The sequence below is a fragment of the Poromitra crassiceps genome, assembly GCF_964638095.1.
Source record: "Poromitra crassiceps genome assembly, chromosome: 1".
Classification (NCBI taxonomy): domain Eukaryota; kingdom Metazoa; phylum Chordata; class Actinopteri; order Beryciformes; family Melamphaidae; genus Poromitra; species Poromitra crassiceps.
In genome coordinates this window covers 96,660,957-96,682,329 of record NC_139623.1, presented here as the reverse complement: position 1 = coordinate 96,682,329, position 21,373 = coordinate 96,660,957, and the positions used below count along the sequence as shown (strand labels likewise).

Here is a 21,373-nt window from a genome sequence, read left to right as displayed (position 1 = left end):
AAATACTCTAAACTGCATTTCGGAGCAATTCAAATTCTCACCCTTGCATTTCTTCTTGAGCCTTTTCACAGTAATAACATGGGGTATGGTTCATTATTACCTGTACATTGAATCAATTGTGATGTATGTTCATCATACCTTGAGGCAGTTGTATCCGATGATACAGATGAAGGAGATGACTGTGTGCAGGACTGACAGGAAGGACATGGTGGGCTGCATGTAGCCAGTGCTCTCCTCCAAAAAGAAATACACGGGCACATCTTCCTCATCCTCGTCTCCTTCGCCCATTCCAGATCCCTCCGCCTCTTCTCCCGAGCCTTCAAATAAGCCAGAGCCTTCAAACATCCCGCTTCCCTCAAACGCTCCAGATCCTTCTGCCTCCTCTCTGTCAGGCGGGCTCTCAGACACCTGCACACAGCAGATTGTTGGAGACAAGACAACGACTCAGTACAGTAGAACCTTACTTAGCTGAAACGCAGACACCCCAACAGATCAGTCTATTAAACAGACTTGTTTTTTCCAGTTTATATACAAGCATCTAAAATTATTAATATTGCAAATTAGACTGTCCTGAGTATTTCAGGATGTGTGTGCATGTACGATTCCTATTGTGAATAAGTCAGTCCACAATTTCAGTATATTCCAATGCTCTAAACATCTAACTCTCCTGAATGATGGGTTTGGATAAACAAGGAACAACAAAATGTATAACAAAAGCATCACAACCATTCAACATAATATACAACAACATTATTTAAATATGAAAGCATTTCTTGACCCTGTAGAATAGCAGAATGAAGTTCAGGGCAAATGCGATGAACAGAGCCAGAAAACGCAGGTTGTAGAAGTTTCTTGAGAGGTAGTTCTACAAAAGAAAGAGAAAAGACTTTTCAGATGATTGGTACCCAATCTACCCATATTGATACCCATGATTGGTAAATTGGTAAGTGGACAGTCAGAGTAAACTAATGCCAGTGAAGCATCATTTATGAAACAAACACTAGCAAATGTGTCACCATAAATTTATTCCTTTGGACATCCAGCTCAGTCCAGATTTGGAAACCTCCCCCCTTTCTTGGTTGCTTTTCTTTCTTGGCTGCAGATTTCTTTGGTCTCACTGGTTGTTCTTCTTCTTTGGTCTGAGGTTCTTTCTCTGCTTTCTCTGCATTTTCAACACTGAAAACCAAATAACACAGTTACTAGTTAGTATTGTTTTACTCGTGTATTCCATCAACACCAAAAGAGATGTGCTGAGAGGGGGGGATGAATCTGGATATGAAAAAACAAGCAACAACTCTTACTCAGCCTTCTCAGGCTCTGGAGGTGGTTCTGCTATCGCAAGAGGTTCAGGAGGTTTCTGACTAGCATCAGCTTCTTCTGGCAGCTGTAAGCAAACACAAAACAAGCTTGAATCTACATAAAATTGAAGACACTGCTGGGCTGCCATTAATGGCTTGTCATTTGAAAAGCCTTCCGTCATCTCTCGTATAGATTTTTTTTAATCTCCGCCAGGAGATTGTGTTTTTGGCATTGACTGTATGTTTTCAGTCATGTGTGTGAGTTAGTCACGTGTATTCGTCCCGTGACGTAACGGTATGGGCCATAGACATAAATAATATGGACGTATCTATCCCATTCAATTTCGTTTTCCTGGCGGAGTTCAAACGGTGGGTGTCACCATCTTGATTTTTCGTCAGCAGAGTGTGAGGGAATGGGTTGAGTCCTTCCGCATCTCACGTGAGATGGGAGTTTCCCAGAGCCGCAGCTCCGCCTGCTATTGGTCCGTGATCAATCACCCCCTTTTCTATCGTCTATTTTACTCCAAACGGGCCAGTTATATAAAAATGTACCCCCCTACAGTTGTTATGAAAAGGTGAAATTAGCTATATAGACCAAAACCGTGTTCGCCCCTAACTGGAAAGATGTTAAATCATGTTACAAAGTTGGGCATTTTAACATGGGGGGAATGCCTACTGCCCCTGAGGCCTAGTGGCCTTTCGAGGAACTACAGCTTTTCAATTCACTTTCGCATCCTCAGAGGGAAGGGGGTGGGCTTGCCCACTGGTATGGGCGTCACGGTTCGGTGCGTGAAGCGACGCGACGAATACGTCTAATCCAGAAGGTGGTGGTAAAGCACCTAAACGCTATTTGAACGCCATAAACGCCACAGAAGAAGACACACCAAAACAACACAAGAGCCATAGAAATCCGCATTCACTGAATGGAATTTTGTGGAGAGGAAACATTACCGGAGGTCATATACAAGCCGCTGCTCCCCCTTTACCGTCGTCAAAAAAGCGAGTGCAGAGCAGTATCCTAATAGTCTCGCTGGCCAGCCTCCTCTCCCTTCCGTCCGAGGAGTCTGGCGCTGCAGGTCTCCATAGTGGGATTGCGATGGGTGGCGCTTAGCAGCAGTGTCCTTGGAAAATAGTTTCAAACAATCCAACTTGCCGTTTTCAGCGTGTAGCAACGAGCTAGCATGTAGGTTTCTGCCGTTAGCTTGCTAGCTAGTTAGCATTGTTGTTTTCACTGAGGCGGCAGGGCACTATTTACAGCGACACACAGGGAGGAGGGAGTGGAAGCCGCTCTGATTGACATGGTCGGAGCCAATGACAGAGTTTGTAATAAGCCGGGAGCGGACATCCGGCTGCCACCGAAACAGTCGCTCGAATGGGAGAGCAGAGTAGAGCAGGGGAGGGTTTATCCCAGTTATGGAGACCTGCGGCGCCAGACTCCTCGGACGGAAGGGAGAGGAGGCTGGCCAGCGAGACTACGTAGTAGCCTAATGACTTTTATGACTCAGGCGATAAGCTGTTTTGCAAATTCTGTCAACATCAAGCCAATGAGGTAAGCTTGCTAATGTAACATTACGTAGCTGCGACGTGCAACTATAAAGGAATTTTCTAGTCCTTTTTCGTTTTTTACTATTTCTGATAGTAAAAGGAGTGTAAAAAGCAAAACACAGAATTCAGAAAAATTCAAACTGATTTTTTTTTAATTTGGGACTTGTTGCTTTTTTCCCCGTTGTACCGAATTCGTACCGAACTGTGAGCCAAAAACCGAGGTATGTACCGAACCGTGGCTTTTGTGTACCGTGACACCCCTAGTGAGCTCAATCTCGTGTGGCCTAGAGATTTTTGCAAATAGCTTTTTAAGATTATTTTTGGGGGGCATTTTTGCCTTTATTTATAGGAAAGTAGGCAGACAGGAAAGGTGGGGAGAGAGAGGGGATGACATGCGGCAAAGGACCATGGGTTGGATTCGAACCCGGGTCGGCCTCGCGAATAGCGAATTTTGTACTCTATCTTTGTAACTGTTATTGAAATGTGACCAACACATTTATCTGGAAAAACAAATTCTTTCTGGACATCAGACCCAGCAAAAACCCTGTGACATTAACATCACATGTGATGGTACATCTCCCCATTATAAAGCAACCCAATCACCAGAATAAAATGTTGGCATTTCACACTAATGAAAACCAGGATATATCAACGTACATTTGAATATAGTATCCTATTGATTTTTTGGGGAGGGGCTGCAGTCTGTTGCTTTATTTTTATTTTGTCCCCACCCTTTCTCCTATGTTGACTGAATTGAACAAGCTTTTAAACCTTTATAGTATACAATATATAGGCTAATGTAAGACAAGATAAGCATGATATGTGTCATTCCCTCTTTGCCGTACACCAAACTCAATTAAACAATGTGGCGGTTTAATGTTGCCTTGTTATTGGCAAGCAGTTCTCTTCGCAGTTGGGTTTCGGTTTGGGCAAGGTTATGCTGTATATTTCATACTAATTATGAAATATGATTATGTGAAATAGTTGGAAGGGGTAAGAAATTGTCTGGTGGTAATAGAAGGGAGATAAATTTGGAATAAAATTAAATTTCAGATCATTTAAGATCATTTGAGGTCACTAAATCAGATTTTTGGACATACCTGATCTAAATCATTAAGATCCCTTGAGGGGTTAATAGTTTGGTTGATAGTTGTTTTACAATGTATTGTTTCCAATGTTTTTGCAAGATACTGGTTGGTTTCTGTCTTCTTTCCTTTCAGGACAATATTGGGGAGCCAACCAGAGTGTGGATAGCTGTCTGGGGACCCCTACGCTTATATGGACTCAAATCGGGACAGTGAACTGGACTGTGGGCCCTGGACAGAAATAGGAGTGCACTGATCTTTGCAAACACATTATGGAATATATGACAATAAGGGGGGATGAGTGTGTTTTGACATAGACATTGGTTTATGAGTGAGTGTCTTGTTCGCTATCTGTGCATGGTGAATTTGGTTCAGCTTGGTTCTGAATCGAACTGGGTGACGACGGTACGGAAGGTAAGGTAAGCCTTTACAGCTGAGAACTTCAAACAGACTGGTGCAGTTGTCTGTGTTGTTCTGCGTCGAATGAAGGTTTGCGCATGGACTCTTGCAGTCTATTATCTCTTCGCGAACTGAAGGTGTCGTCCGGGTTGGCAAATTATCTAGCTTTTTTGTTTTGGTTCATATATACGTTTTTGTTGATTTGTTTAATTAGAATAATGTCAAAAATGGGTTCTACAGCAACAAAATTTACTACTCCGTTGGACGTGGTTCAGCAGAAAAACCCTCTTATCAAAGGCATTGCAAATATGTCAAAAAAGTGGCATAAGCGGTGGCCGGACATCGAACAGCCCTGGCCAGTAGAGGGCACTCTTAACCGGGATGTGATTAGCACATTGCAGGTGTTGATTTCTACAGTTACTCTACTGAGTGCACTATTCTACTTACTCTTGTTTTATTCATATACGATAATAGTTTTTGTAAACATTCTGCCATAGTGCAAATCTAAAAACTATATTGCCAATAATTTATCAAGTTACCTTTACAGCGAATATTTAGATACATCAAATTTACCAGACATGCTAAAATTCACCTGTTTCCTCTTGGTTATGGGAGTCCCTTCAGGAGTTGGAGGCTCAACAGGTGCCTCAATCCCCATGTCTCCAAGTCCACCTGGAGCATCAATACCTGGCATCCTCCCACCCTCCTTTTCCTGGGTATCCTCCTCCTCCTCCTCACTCCCAGTCTCTCCAGTTTCAGTCACGCCTCCAGTGTCTTGTTCTTCCCCTGTCCTCTGCTCCCCTGGCAGATCTCCGTGCACGTCATCCTGTGTGGGATCTGGCATGCTGGCTAGGATCTCAGTCACAGTGATGTTTTTGGCTCCCTCCACCAGCCCGCCTCCAAACAGGGTTTGCCAGATGAGCATAAAGAAGCCTTTGCACACACTGTAAATGAAGTGCAGTATACTCATCAGGATGGTCCAGAAGAAAATGGTCAAAGCCACCACAATCTCCTTGATGGTCATCTTTCTGACCCGGCGGTACTGTCTGCGAAGGTTACGGAAGGTGAAGATGCTAAAGAAGCTTAGCATACTGTTTATGAAGTCTGCAAAGGCAGAGCTGGATTCAGGCGGCCCTTCCTCTCCGTTACTGTCCTCATCGCCTCCTCCGCTGGCTCCCCCTCCCGGTCCACCCTCCCCTCCACCTTCTACTCCCTCATCATCCAGTTCCTCCTTTTCCTCCTCTTCCTGCTCTGAAATCTGTGAAGCTATATTCATCTCAAAGATGGTGTCCTCACAGAAGTTGACAAACATCTCCATCTTCTCAGACTCACCCCCGTTGACCACATCAAAGATGAACTGTCGTTTGGACTCTCTGACCTGTGGCATCTCCCACTGCCTACGGTTCACTTCACTGATCTCAAAGTAGATGCGCTCAATCTTTCTGCTGGCACCCATTATTTCAATACGGCCCAGGAAGGGGCGGAAGTAGTTCAGCACGCTGTCCGCCTGTTCTAGGAAGTTCTTCAGCCTGGTGTCATGGGGAACGTGCTCAGACAGGTTGGTCAGCAGCACTGCGATGTTGAAGCCAATGTCTTTGGCGGGTTCCTGGAAGCGATTGGCAAACTCCTCATAGTTGATCATGTCATTCTCATCGGCCTCTGAGCAGGACAAAAGAAACTGGATCTCAGAGGGGGAGTACTGTTTCTGACTGTCCATTGACTTCTGGAAGTCCTTCTTGGAGATCAATCCTCGAGGGTCAGTGACGTAATCTCGGAAGGCATCCGAAGCCACAATGTCTTTCAGCTTGAGGAACATGTCAAAAAACTTGAGGATCATCTCCACATTGCTGGAGGACTCTACCAGCATGTCCACCATCTGACGGGCAATTGTACCATTCACCACATTTCCTGAACCACATGGAGTAAAATTAGAACAACGGTTTGAGGTGGACGAGACAGGGACAGATGAAAACTGTTAGATCAATAGAAAATGCTCTTTTACCCTCCAACAGTGAAAGCAGCATAACAACCATGTCCTTCTGAAGGTCAAGAAGCTCCTTCAGCAGACCAATCTGGCTGGAGTCCTATGACAATACAAAGACACACAATATCTTACAGTAATAATAACTAGATTATATTTTGAAATACTAGTGGTTCACATTGTACAGACTTGGTAATGAGTGGTAATGAGTCGAGTGGAAAACAGTGAAAAGTGTAAACATTCCATGGTTATCACTCACACACAGAATTAGGTTAACCCAGATACTTGTTATATGAGGTCTTCATTGCATAATGTAATGCATAAACTCACATTCACAACAACAACACTTCACTCAACAATGCCTCATGCTCACAGAACAGAAAACACATTGCAAAAAAACAGGTTTAGGAGCACTTGAATGTCAGACTGGAAACTTCACCTATTTTCTTTGGCTTCATATGAATTCTGGCTTCTAACCTCAGCTTAATGACAGCTGCAGTACCTTTCCAAATACTGATTCAATCATTATGTCAGCTTTCCTTTGGTGTTCATGTAATATTTAAAGCATTTGTGACAACACATTGACCTCCTGGCTTGAAACAGCCCACTACACTGCAGAAAGTGCATTGTACGAACAATCAATGCTCCATCTACTGTATGGCAGTGATCTCCAGTTCTATGTCATGGAAGGAGTATTCAAATTCAAATCAGCTGGTGTAGTGTTTGGTTGGAATGAAAATCTGAAAACATCTCTATGGCACAGGACTGGAAACCACCAACTACTCTCTGCAAGAAGAAATAAGTGGCATTAGTGACATTTTAACATCCCTAGTCTAGCATGTAGTTTTCACGTCAAGCGAATCAGAAGTAATATTTGACAGTTGTGTCAAGCCTGTAGTTAGCTCCACCTATCAGAAATAATAACATAAGGACATAATCAGCTCAGCTGGCTTTGTCTAAGATGGGACAGCAGCAGTAAATTAAGAGCTAGCGCCTAACTTTGAACCACAAAATAATTTTAACTGAGACAACAAAACATAAAAGCTAAAATATTATAGCGTAATTTAAAAATTACAAATGAGGTACTTGAGGATATATCGATTTGCATGTGGGAAATAAGTATAATAAAAATACATTTAAAGCAGGTCTAACCCACCCCTCCCGCATTTTAGATGAACAGTTATGATGGAAATTATACTATGAAAACCTGAGCATCTAATGATGACATCACTATATTTCTACAGACTGTCAACCAGAGGAATGGATTGACCTTATTCATACAGTATGGTTTGTATGTGGACACATCGAATAACTAAATAGATTCATCCTAAATGTGCCAAGGATGGCAATGAATCATGATAACAGAGGTTAAGTTAGAAAATGTCACTTCACATTAATTTGATGAAATACGTGTTTGAATATTATAAAACCAGCAGTTAATCAGATAGTAACACACCACAAATGGAAGGCATATTCACTTAGGTTAATTATTAATGAATAGAAATGGCACAATCAGCATAATTCTAAGCCCTGTTAAATGTGTGCACACAGGATGGATGTTAGATTAAAGTCTATTCCAACACACAATAGTGTCAATGCATACTCCAACAGCGGGGGTTAAAAGTCAGTTCCTTTTTTCAGTGAAGTCTTGTTGTTACCTGCTTCTAATCATCATTTCTGAATAGACCACTAAAGTGAATATAATAGGAAGGTCTGCTTTTAAATAACTTTCATTGTTAATTACAATTTAAACTTGCTGTTGTCAAATCCCAAAGAGAGTGGGCATTGGTTGATCTTTAATAGGGTAATTCTGGTTGGGAAAATTGTAAATACTTGGAATGTGGTAATTGCTTAACAAGGCAAAATAGGTGCTGCAGTAAGGAGAATATCACCAGTGTAAGTGTTCATACAGTATGTTCATTTAATGGCCTGAGATGATTTTAAACAGTGGTGCTCAACCAGTGTGCAACTCACTCATCAAGAACAGGTTTGCCTCAAGTGTTGAGAAAAAGATCCAACTGATTTAGTGATCATTGTATTTTGTAAGCTTATGATCAGACCTTGGGGGTGTGCTGGGGGGGGGGGGGGGTAATGTCACTTAATGTGGCATGTGACCTAAAGTGAAATGGTAGTAGTCAAATACAAAGAACGCCAACAACTGTAAATGATGTGGACTAGTAGAGACCTAAAGGTAAATTGAAAAGGTAATAAATTCACTCCCATATATTAAATTTGGGTTATTTGTGGATTTTGGATTACATTTGGGTGAGAAAAGTTCTATTGAGAACATAAAATGTAATAGTTTGCATTATGTGCAAACATGGATACACACTTGTATTTGGGGACTTTAATAACTTCCTATTGCAAAAAGAGGAAGGGCCCTATCTTGGTACAGGCACTATCCGCTTTTTGCGCTTTGCGCACCTGTTTGCGCCTGCCCTATACTATCGTCTCTGACGATAGCAGTCCGCCGTGCGCAAGTGTCCAGGTGTTATGCCGAGTTTTGCACCCCCGCCGCCAAACGCATCCCCACCTCACGGGGGCATATTGTAATGATTTATATAGAAACGTAACTGTTTAAAAATTATATAATTGTTTGGGTAGATGTGACCTCCCTGTTTTTAAGTTAAAACAGTCCCAAAATATGGTGGAGATGCAATACTCACGGGGGAGCATAACTCATCATAACAACGGGTGTAAGCGCAGATTGGAGGCATGCCAAGTCATTTATGCATGCCGCAAACAGGATTTGGACGGTGTTAACCACCAGGGGCCGGTTGCACCAAGTGGTCTTAACTATGCCTGGTCGTAACTCCTACGTCGGTCTTAGTTAAGACCAGTCTTTAGAGTGGATTTATGCCTGTTGCACCAACACGGCTTACGTCTGGTCTTAACTACGCTGTTCATAGCGATGCGCGTCCATGTGAATTGCCAGGGAATGCACCCTGATTGGATGATGTTGCAAAAAATGTGCCTCGCGACCTGCTTGGAGCGTCACTGTGCCACTACGCTCTATCAGCCACTACTGTATGTGCATCACTACACCCTCCCTCCTCCCACCCTCCCTCGCTCCGGTGGAAAAATGGCGGCGATTGAGCCAGACAGACAGTCTGAATGAAATTGAATGTAACGTTCCCAATTCTATGTATTAAATTCTAAAAGATTAACGGCAACATTTGGGAAGGCTAAGCCACACAACTAGTTCGTTGTAATCTAACATCATGCTTCAAAAGACGGAGAACTGGCTGTGTTACGACGATGATGGTAATGACTCAAAAAGGCCTCCTCTGATAAGACACGGAGATCTCTGTTACAGGCAGGCGCTACGCCTCCTCCTGACCAGGCGTAAGAGTTACGCCTGGTCATAGTGAAAAGAAGGCTTAAGCCGTCTTGGTGCAACCGGCGTAGCTGTTAGGTCGTAAAGTTACGACCAACTTAGCTTAAGACCAGTGTAAGACCAGTTGGTGCAACTGGCCCCAGAATTATTCACAGGTGTGGCCTGGCAATGCCTGGGTGTTACATCAATCAAACCAATCAGATTCCCGTCTTGCAGTCCCTGTAATAGTTTGCGTGATATATGCTGTAATTCTCCCCATGCATAATTTGGATAGGCTATTGACTGTATATATTATCCCTATCTCATAACGACACCATCACATTATATACATGTTAAAAACATCTGTGATTTGATGCAATTCGGTTTATTTTGATGACTTGGGTGGGACAATAGAAACGTGTTTGCAGCGGGGAAACAGCGGAGACAAAAGAAAAGATGGGAGGATTTAGACTCAATTAAAACTCTGCAAAACTGAGAGCTGCCGTGCCGAGGACAGAGAGAGAAGGAGAGAGCTTGTCGACAAACCGTCTGTGGTGCCCCAACGACCCTCCGGGTTATGGGATAGGTGAAGGTGCATTGCAAGTAGGCTACAATGTCCAAGTTTCCTCAATTCATTTGCCATTAACCCCTCTTTGCGATGTGATAAAAGTTTCTCAGTGACTTATAGTTGATTGCCTCACTGAATAATCTGCTGGTTACCCAATTTTAGCAGCAGAATTTGATGTCCTGGCGTGGCACGTCCGTGCATAATGACGTTTCTGCGCTGCGCAGCGCGGAGAGTATGGTGCGTTCAAGCGCAGCAGGGTATTTTTGCGCGTAAGAGGTGCTTTTCAAAGCTTAGTGCAAAGTAATTGCGCGCATGCTGACGATAGGAGAATGCCATCTATGCCCCACATTTTGCGCAGAACTGCCTGGTTTGGCATGTGGCACACCTACCCCATGCATGTCCAGTAGAATTATAACAGGCATAGAGGTAATAGCACGGCAGGGAGAATACAAATGCGCTTGTGCACACCCCCAATTTGCATTGCACTCAGCGTTAAACGAGCGCAAACTCTAAATTACTGCTACTTGCAAATATCAGTGAGTGACACAAATCTCTCAACGCAACTGTTAAAAGTGCTTATCTGATCACATGTATTCAAAAAGCTTTCTGTTTATTGAGACAGCATGAGATACAGCTGTTGATCAATCCCAGCGACTCCATAATTACTTCACCAGGTGCTGAGACATCTGGCTTTCAAAACTCACTTTTATAACTAAGCCATATTCTGTTTTGTTTGGAAAGGGATTAGTGTCAGCAGAGATTGTGTTTGAATTGGAAGGCAAATACTGTACAATCTCTTCTGGTACTAATCTCCTTATCATACATTAGTTTTGGAACAACAACTCCCCACTCAATCTAATTTGAATGCACTCGCAGCATTTTCGGCTTAACGATGTGTCACAAGGCATTTTAGGCATGAAGATGGATAAGCCTTGTTCTCAAGCCAATAAACAAAAACAAAACGAATTACATAGTATTATTATTATTATTATTATTAAAGCATTTTGCATCATTATAATAATTTTACTAATTGATCGCATTTATATGCCGCCTTTCTAGATACTCAAAGCACTTCACATTTCGGGGGGAGGGACTCAACTCATCCACCACCGATGTGTAGCACCCACCTGGGCGATGCACTGCAGCCAGTTTTGCGCCAGAATGCTCACCACACATCAGCTATCATGGTGAGTGTTGAGGACTTAAGGTGCCAATTAAGTAATGAGGGATGATTAGGTGGCCATGATTGAAGGAAGACCTGTGTGGGAATTTAGTCTGGGCACCGGGTTACACCCATATTCTTGCTATAAGTTTTTATTGACCACAGAGTGTCAGGACCTCGGTTTTATTTTGTATCAATTATAATCCCGTTAATTGCCTCCGCCAAGGAGGTTATCAGTGTTATTACAGTTTTGTTTAAGGTCATAATCATTATTACGGGACCTCTACAGGGAAAACTGCTTTTCTTTTAGCATATTTATGTCATGTTTGTTTTATTATTTATTTTAGTTCATTTGTTTGTGTTTGTTCTAACTAAATCTTGCAATTTGCTGACTGAAAAAATGCATGGGCTAATTTATGTTTTTTGTTGTACTCTTTTTTCTTGTAATTTTTTTTTATAGCATTTTAATCCATTTCAGTCTATTATGCCGAGTTAAGCTCTACTTTACCCCATGTTCACAAAATGTTATTTTCTTCTTCGGCTGCTTGTAACTACTGCTAGAATTAATTGAGTCCTGCACACAATATTGTGTCAATATGTCTCCCCTAATTAAGCAATTTCTACATCAAGTATTCTTATTTACTCGGTAAAGGCAGGTGAATATAAAACAAACTGATAAAGGAAACCAACATTGGATAAGGTACAAACTGGTCAATACAATATCACATCAATAGATAAATAAAATGGATACATACTTTACCCTGCATTGACCATGTGAAAGACAGTTTAAATGATCAATATATTATACAGTTTGTAAACAGGTAAAAACACGATTACATTTCAAAATAGTCTTTGTTTATGTCAAGGATTTGACCTATATATAAATGCAGTCCATTTACATGGCCTCCATTATTTGATTGACATTGTGATACATCACATCAGATAGATGTTAATATAATTAAAGTCATGGCATCTGCCTCCATCCCTCCAATCACAATAATCAGAAGAGAGGATGTGGTTTTAAGCATCACAAATTGATTTAATTTCATATTCAAATTCTGCCTCTATGTCCACTCCATGGTCAAAATCTTCTTCAAGTTATAGAAGTTACTGAGTAGCTGATCATACAACTAGCATTCAAACAATGAAAAATAACTGTTCAAGCTGATGACTTGAAACATATTGTCCAATGTCCATCACACACATGTTTATTGAAAATTAACAACCCCACAATAATTTAAAGCAAAACTAATATCTGTTAAAATAGACACAAAATATTGTATAGAGTGGAGAAGTCATGTGATTTCCCTGAAAGCATTCTGACCATTCATTCATGTGTAGGAAGATGGAACCATAGACTGGGATCAATGTGATTCCACACCTTCAATCAATCATAAAAATGGTCAAATTACACTTAAGTGCTTTTTAAATGTTACATGCAATTACATGGTTGGGGGGGGGGGATCAAAGGTATAAAACTGAATGAAAAATGTATGTGATCATTTGTATTTCCTGGGATATTCAGATGGTGAAAATACTTCTGGAAACCATGTGACTTTGCTCTATAAATGAACATTTTCAGGCAGTATTTTGTGCTTATTATTAGGCTTGTGACTAACAATATAAATATTTAATTTTCCCATGCACATTTAAGCAGCTGTTCTACGGTATACACTATACCAGCGATTTCCAACCTGTTGGCCACGTCCCTCTTTTTACATTCAACAAATTGAAAAAACCCTTGCTGATGGACAGCTCCTTGAAAACAGTAACACTGAAAATGCTGTTGTTTCAGATGCTGTGTTAGTGACTGTGATCAAATAAAAAGTACTCTGAGAACACATTATTTGGCCTCTGTTTTTTTTTATGGGGTCAGAGGTGGGCCGCGAAAAGTTTAGAGATTTTCAAGTGGCTCTAAGTTGGAAAAGGTTGGGAACCGCTGTACTATACTACGCACCGCCACTAATACAGAGTCACCAAAGCCACTTGCTGTTTGCCTTTCCTCTTATTTTGACATTTGACAGCAATGACTTTTTTCTTCTGGATGATTACCTGTGCCAGCTTCATCATCATGTGGGCAAAGACATGAAGGAACCCAACGACAGCATCCCACAGCCTGCTGTGGGCCAGAGACTGCTGGTTCCCTGTGCAGGGGCCCTGAGGACAGGACACCATCAGTTACATGCCACAGGAACAGACAAGCAGATAATGCCTGAGTCCTGACTTATTCAAACCTTACCTGAATATACTCAGTCAGACTGTTGAAAATCTGTTTAGCCACTGTCATAGCTTTGGAGAAATTCTTCTTCCCCGGTTCATCAATGATGTCCTTGCCAGAGTAATACCAGTAGAAATCACTGATAGACTCCTTGATAGAGAAAGTGAGATCATTTAAAATGTAAGGCAATATTCTTTACACAGATGCAGTCTTTAGTGTTTAAACAATTCGTATTTACTTAATCAGATTAACAGATCAAAATGTTTTACTATTTTTGTTTTAACATTTTGTGTTTATTTGTCCTTTAAATGAAAGCCAATCTATCATGTTGTTCATTTTGAAATAGTCATTAAGTACCGTCATTGAATAGCCATTTTGTTTAAACAATGTTGATTTATCTCAGACCGCTCTTATACACTGAAGAATTAGTCTATATTGGAAAAGAAAATAATAAAAAATCCCTTACAGAAATACCAAAAGGAACACACAAAAAATCTACTAATGGTCCAGCAGGAAAAGTCGTACAGCAACGTTAGCTGCATATGAACACCAGGTTTTGTGCCAATATGATCCACAGTTTGAGATACAGAGTGACCTTTCAAAGTTTAAATTTTTGACATTAATAGCACCCCTGTTAGGCAAAATCATATTGTACTCAGCCTAACAGGGGTGCTATTAAGGGGTGCTTATACAGTACACTGTACTGTATAAGAGTTTGGAAGGTGCCATCCTCACTGTACCTGCAATCGGAGGAGGTAATCTACTGTGCAGATGATGACATTGATGGTAATTGTGCTCCCAGTCTGCGTACGTAAATAGTTCTGAAAATCTGCAGCAAAACAGAAATCCCCTTGAACATTCTTGCAACATTTGACTGTCTTAATAATTTTGCAAGGCTAGTTGAATTTTGTTGAAACTTCACTCTCATTCAAGTCATGAGTTATTCTCACCGTTATTGTGACCCTCACAGAGCAGCTGCAAGAAACGGAATAGGTCACACGTGAACTCGTCGTCTGCCATGACTTTCTCACCTAAAGAAAAAAAATGCAAATGAAGGCATCCAAGTAAACTTCAAAAATCTGGGCTTACTGGTAATTATTGAAACAGTGCAGCTCATCTGCCTGTTTGCCTGTGTGTAAGCAGAATAAGAATCATTTTGAATAATAATCATTTCCCAGCTTGTCATCATTTCCCTGTGTATTGTAATAACCACCTTGGACTTTGTTTTTACCACCATGGGAGCAAGTATGATGAAATCACAATGTGATGAAAGAGGAAAAGTAACGAAAAAGCATACTAAACTAATAATGAAATGGACAAAACAAATACTAATGAATGGTGCAATTGTCTGACATACAGCAAAGTGTAAAACTACACTGATATCATCAGCATCACATGCAAACAAATAACACAAAACAAGTTGTCAATGAAAAATTAACACAAACTAACACATAAAACACAGTCACATTAACAACACATATAGATCAAACAGACAATAATACTGGACCATGGAATTGAACACAGCATGACATTACGGCTTATTTTTTCTGAATTTTTCTCCCCAATTGTACTTGGCCAATTTCCGCCCCTGCTGCCCCGGTCGCTGCTCCATCCTCTGCCATTCTGGGGAGAGCCGTAGACTAGCACCATGCTTCCTCCGACACATGCGTAGTTGCCAGCCGCTTCTTTTCACCTGACAGGGGGAGCTTTACCAGCAGGACCTAGCACATGGGAGTATCAGTGTACATCAGAACAGATGACAATGGGTAGTATATATAGGTGTGGTCAAACAAATCACCTTGAAAAAACATCAGCAGATGGAGTGCATCTGTGGAAGCTGCAATGCAGCCAATCACAGAGAAGGAGGTGAGGCCACAGCTCAAACAGGCAATCAACATCATTTCCAAGAACTATCATAGTAGTGACAGCCCTTGTTAAATACATAGAATTACGAATTATAAACAATACAAAATACAAAATAGAAAGTTAAATAGAAAGTTAAAAAGAGGTTTTTTCACCAATCAATGGGACAAATTTCTCAGGGAGTTGAGACATAACATTACAAGAAACAACCTAATAGCAATTCTTCATTAAGGCCTCTAGGGCTCTCAGTTTGTAATGTGTGGATGTAATAAGCTTCCCTTTGGAGTAAGAGTTTATCTCTGTCACCACCTCTTCTGAGAGGCTGAATCATTTCTATACCTTGAAATTTAAGAGAGCTGACATCGTGTCCTACAGAGTTAAAGTGACGAGCGACTGGGGATTTCTCGTCCCTGTTCCTTAAGCTGGACTTGTGTTCAGATATCCTGATTTTCAACTCTCTTTTAGTTTTCCCAATGTATATGAGCCCACAGACACATCTTAAAAGGTAGACAACAAATTTAGTTCTACATGAAATTCTATTCTTGATGTAGAATTGTTTTCCAGTATGAGGATGTGAAAAAGTGTCTCCTTTGATCATTGCGTTACATTGGGCACAGTTTAAACATGGAAAATTACCTGCTGGGAGGTTACAATTAGAAAGAAAATGCTGTGGAGGAACATAACAATCAGCTCTGACCAAAGTATCGCTCAAGTTTTTGGCACGTTTATGTGCAAAGATTGGTGGGGATTGGAAAGAATGAGCTATAAGGGGATCGCTGGATAAGATATGCCAGTGTTTCAAGACTACTTGCTTAATGTCAAATGTTAAAGGAGAGAAGGTTGTAGCCAGAACTGTTTTGGGGTCCCTTTTAGGGGGAGGCTTAAGAGTCAACAGGCTATTCCTTTCTACCTTTTTAACTTTATTTAAACAGGTCTCAACCACAAAATCATTATAGCCTCTTTTTTTGAAGCGTTCACACGTTTCTGAGGCTTGCTCTTTAAAAGCCATATCTGAACTGCAGATTCGTTTAGCTCTCAGTAGTTGGCTATATGGGAGACCCTTCTTTAAACTTGGAGGATGGTAGCTGCTATAATGTAAAAGAGTGTTCCTGTCGGTCGGTTTTCTATAAACTCTGGTGTTAAGGTGGTCTGTTTTTTCCACTAAGACATCTAGAAAAGAGACAGAATCATTGCTATGCTCCAATGTGAATCTGATAGTTGGCATGCATGAGTTCAGGTATGTATTGAAGGCTTGCAAAGAAGACACACTGCCTGAGAATACACAAAAAATATCATCAATGTAACGAAACCAGCATTTTAGAAGAGAGGAATAAGGATTGTTATGATAAACAAAGTCCTCCTCAAATTTTCCCATAAATAGATTGGCATAATTAGGGGAACAGGAACTGCCCATGCTCACTCCTTGGCACTGCAAGTAAAATGAGTCTTCAAATTTGAAGTAATTCTTACTAAGGACAAGTTGAGTCAATTCTACAAGGAACCCAGTAGGGGGTGTTTGCTCATCTCTTGACTGTAAAAAATGGGTAAGTGCCACTAGGCCTTCAGCATGGGGGACATTAGTGTAGAGGCTAACAATGTCCATTGTACATAAGATGTCTGTCTCTTGTAGTTCCAACAATGAAGAAATTTTATTTAGGAAGTCAGTAGTGTCTTTCAAAAAAGAAGGGAGTTGAAATACCAACTGTTTAATATTGAGGTCTATATATTGGGAAAGGAATAGCCTGTTGACTCTTAAGCCTCCCCCTAAAAGGGACCCCAAAACAGTTCTGGCTACAACCTTCTCTCCTTTAACATTTGACATTAAGCAAGTAGTCTTGAAACACTGGCACATCTTATCCAGCGATCCCCTTATAGCTCATTCTTTCCAATCCCCACCAATCTTTGCACATAAACGTGCCAAAAACTTGAGCGATACTTTGGTCAGAGCTGATTGTTATGTTCCTCCACAGCATTTTCTTTCTAATTGTAACCTCCCAGCAGGTAATTTTCCATGTTTAAACTGTGCCCAATGTAACGCAATGATCAAAGGAGACACTTTTTCACATCCTCATACTGGAAAACAATTCTACATCAAGAATAGAATTTCATGTAGAACTAAATTTGTTGTCTACCTTTTAAGATGTGTCTGTGGGCTCATATACATTGGGAAAACTAAAAGAGAGTTGAAAATCAGGATATCTGAACACAAGTCCAGCTTAAGGAACAGGGACGAGAAATCCCCAGTCGCTCGTCACTTTAACTCTGTAGGACACGATGTCAGCTCTCTTAAATCTCAAGGTATAGAAATGATTCAGCCTCTCAGAAGAGGTGGTGACAGAGATAAACTCTTACTCCAAAGGGAAGCTTATTACATCCACACATTACAAACTGAGAGCCCTAGAGGCCTTAATGAAGAATTGCTATTAGGTTGTTTCTTGTAATGTTATGTCTCAACTCCCTGAGAAATTTGTCCCATTGATTGGTGAAAAAACCTCTTTTTAACTTTCTATTTAACTTTCTATTTTGTATTTTGTATTGTTTATAATTCGTAATTCTATGTATTTAACAAGGGCTGTCACTACTATGATAGTTCTTGGAAATGATGTTGATTGCCTGTTTGAGCTGTGGCCTCACCTCCTTCTCTGTGATTGGCTGCATTGCAGCTTCCACAGATGCACTCCATCTGCTGATGTTTTTTCAAGGTGATTTGTTTGACCACACCTATATATACTACCCATTGTCATCTGTTCTGATGTACACTGATGATGGCCTAAGGCTGAAACGCGTCTGTTTAGCCCTTAATAAAAAAACTCAAGATTTACTCTAATTCGAGTGCTGTTGCCTACCTCAGGATCACCAGTTCACCACCAGTTCCCTTCCGCCCCAACCAGGCGCCCCGACCGACCAGAGAAGGCGCTAGTGCAGCGACCAGGACACATACCCCCAATCCGGCTTCCCACCCGCAGACACAGCCAATCGTGCCTGTATGGACGCCCAACCAAGCCGGAGGTAACACGGGGGTGCGAACCTGCGACCCTCGTGGTGGTAGGCAGGGAATCTACCACTACACTACCCGGGCGCCTCGACATTACGTAATTTAGCATGACAATTGTAACCGTGCTGTACTGTACACACACAGACACAGAAACATGCAGCACAGACCAAGTGTGCTTCTTTAATGCAGCAGAATTCAATGGCAGAGAGGTTGGGGCATTGTCCAAGAAAAAGCAACAAGTTCATCTGATAGAAGCTGATCATGAGATTCACAAATGATGAAATTAATCGCTTTTGGCACCAGAGATTAGCATAAGACCAGATTCCATTCATCACCTTTTGGAGCAAGCGATAAAGGCTGAAGAGGAGCATGAGCTGTGAAAGAGGAAGATGGACAGTGGCAACCAATCCTCTCTTGGGCGAATTTCAGTGTTAAAAAGATAGAAACCATGATGGACAGGGGAGAGAGAGAAGAGGAGGATAACAGAAAGACAGATGGACAGAAACATGATTTACCCCGATCTATGTGCGAGTCTGAGGGCCATGAAAGGAGGGACAAGGGAGAGGAGGCAGTGATCGTGGGGAAGGGAGAGAGGATCAGTGTGTTGACAACAGTAGAGGACTAAGAGATGAGGAGGGGGAGATTAACAAAATTCCATGGCAAACTCATTCAAATACAATTAAAATGAACTTCCCCAATTAGATGACAACACAATAGGGAAAACAGTACAGCGAAGTGAAGAGAAGCCCAATAAGCCCTTTTCACATTCTGTTTCTGCATTCAGAAACCAGTACATTACAACTTGCCAGCTATGCTCTTCACTAAATCGCTCCATAACCTGCCGCAAATTTTAATTTCTTATGTATCAACTGCTAGTAACCATTACAATTTTGTTTTTGTTGGATTGGTTTGTCAATAAATCGCAAAAAGAACAGGAAGTTGAAGTTGTAATGCACCGGTTTCTCAGCATGGAAGCTGTTACCATGACGATGAAAAGGGCCTATTAGCAGGTGAATCTACTAAATGTAATGGAGAAAAAACAACTTGTACAAATGTATTAAAAAGAAATCCTAAACAGTTATTAAAGTGTTAATAATATTTTAGATTAGGAGATTATTCAATTAAATTCAAGAACGTATACAGTAGATGTCACAAAATGAGGAACATTTAGAGGAAGATTAATTGAATGATTCATTTGCTCAGAATGCCTATGAATTCAATCAATGAATTAGCTTTTGTATGTTGATGATGATGGGGCAAAAACATCCATATAAGCATGACTGGACCAACCGACTTGATCAGTGTTTTGTATTTGGACTATTCTGTCTTGCTATAATATTAGGTTCTGAATAAAGCCGTCTCTCCATTTATCCCATGTTAGATTAGGGCCATGTAGGTTTAGCACCTGTTGTGTAATAGGTGTGTTCCTGTCATTATTTGTGCTCTTGAGTTGAAGGTTAATGTGCAATGTTATTCAAATCAAGTTTAGTCTATGTGCATTTGATGCCTTACTCAGACAAGATGTGAAAGTCGGGGGCCAAGAAGGCCAAGCTAAATGGTGAGGTGCCAAGGCTGCCAAGTAGGCCAAGCTGGGAAGCGCCAAGTTAGGTAAAGGTGAGGTGCCAAGGCGGCCAAGTAGGCCAAGCTGGGAAGCGCCAAGTTAAACGTTAATGTACCGAGATCGTAGGCCCGACCAAGTTGGGAAGCGCCAGCCGCAAATAGCTGTAAGTCGCTAAAGGTCGAAGTCCAGAAAAGTACAGTCAAACTACCGGTGCCCGCAGATCTCAATTAACCTCCGGTAATCGGATCTTCCTTTTGGGGGATCTCCTAGCCTATGCAGATGCCCTCCTCTTGCCTCAAGAGCAGCGCCACTGGCCAATGGAGTCATGCGCCAAAGCATTTGCCATGCATGCCGATTGCTAAATAAAGTTCGTTAAATCTTACCAACTGACCTCTCATGATTGAAGTGTGTCATGCATGTCATGTCATACATACAGTACCATACATATTTCATTGCTGGAGAATGTGTATTGTATTTATTATATTTGCAGATACTGAGGTGGGTATAGAACCCTGCACAGTGTATTGAACAATTTAACCTGCACCTGTGAAATATGCAGATCAGATCTGTATACAGTACTGTAGGCCCTATTATATTTGTTACATGATGCTGATAAGCAGTGTGGAGACTTACTGGTGCCCTCCTCTGAAACCATGCCCAGACCCTCTGCCTTGTTCTGCCTCTCAAAGGCATTCAGATCCAGGACACTGCACAAGACATAATCCATTTTTCTTTAGCTGTACAGTGCCCACAGTTCAAATAGATATATCTACTTTATTCTATTAATCAGAAGCTGAACATTTGATGAGTGAAAACTGACGAGCATGTTTGCATTAATGCCTGGACACTCAGGAAGAAGCCCACATCCTTTTTATCCCTCAAGTACTCCAGCATTTTCTGCCAAAAGAAAGTGGGGGAAATCCAGAACTAATTATTGGCTCTTTTACAAACAACTACTCAAATTTAAAACGACACAATCCAAAGATCTTGCTGTCACAAGACATACCTGTTGAACCTCACAGTTTCCGCCATTTAGGATAGAGATACCCAACTTGAGGGTCGATGACACCATGGCCCCAGTCTCGCCTATGGACAAGATGATTTGCAGAGGTGGAGAGAGAGATGTAAGGGCAATACATTCCTTCAACCACAATGCAAGTAGGTTCATGTGGTAAAAGCTTATACGAAATATAATGAAGAAGAACACCTTTGCAGGCACTGATCATTTGCAGGACCATCTCTGCAGTGCCACGGTTATGAAGTCTGGACTGCTGGTACAGGAGTCTTTGTTTCTCCATTTCTTTTTCCTGCGATGGACACACATATTAGGACTGGGGCCCGATGTTTTGTATGCCACACAGCCTGCATTCACACATTCACAC

The 21,373-nt window shown here is 41.4% G+C and overlaps 1 protein-coding gene across 1 annotated transcript in view; it reads right to left on the bottom strand.

Annotated features, from left to right (window-relative positions):
• LOC310771454 (ryanodine receptor 1-like) overlaps nucleotides 1–21,373 on the bottom strand; it is a gene marked incomplete at both ends in the record, with an annotated part of 103,636 nt that overhangs the window by 16,439 nt on the left and 65,824 nt on the right. Inside the window, 14 exons of the mRNA XM_083631913.1 lie at nucleotides 139–408; nucleotides 779–865; nucleotides 1,017–1,176; nucleotides 1,302–1,384; nucleotides 4,920–6,235; nucleotides 6,330–6,411; nucleotides 13,407–13,511; nucleotides 13,594–13,722; nucleotides 14,313–14,401; nucleotides 14,523–14,603; nucleotides 20,625–20,698; nucleotides 20,812–20,888; nucleotides 20,998–21,077; nucleotides 21,199–21,298. Of these exons, the coding sequence (XP_083488039.1) occupies nucleotides 139–408; nucleotides 779–865; nucleotides 1,017–1,176; nucleotides 1,302–1,384; nucleotides 4,920–6,235; nucleotides 6,330–6,411; nucleotides 13,407–13,511; nucleotides 13,594–13,722; nucleotides 14,313–14,401; nucleotides 14,523–14,603; nucleotides 20,625–20,698; nucleotides 20,812–20,888; nucleotides 20,998–21,077; nucleotides 21,199–21,298 (2,733 nt within the window). The remainder of the gene's footprint in view (nucleotides 1–138; nucleotides 409–778; nucleotides 866–1,016; nucleotides 1,177–1,301; nucleotides 1,385–4,919; nucleotides 6,236–6,329; nucleotides 6,412–13,406; nucleotides 13,512–13,593; nucleotides 13,723–14,312; nucleotides 14,402–14,522; nucleotides 14,604–20,624; nucleotides 20,699–20,811; nucleotides 20,889–20,997; nucleotides 21,078–21,198; nucleotides 21,299–21,373) is intronic.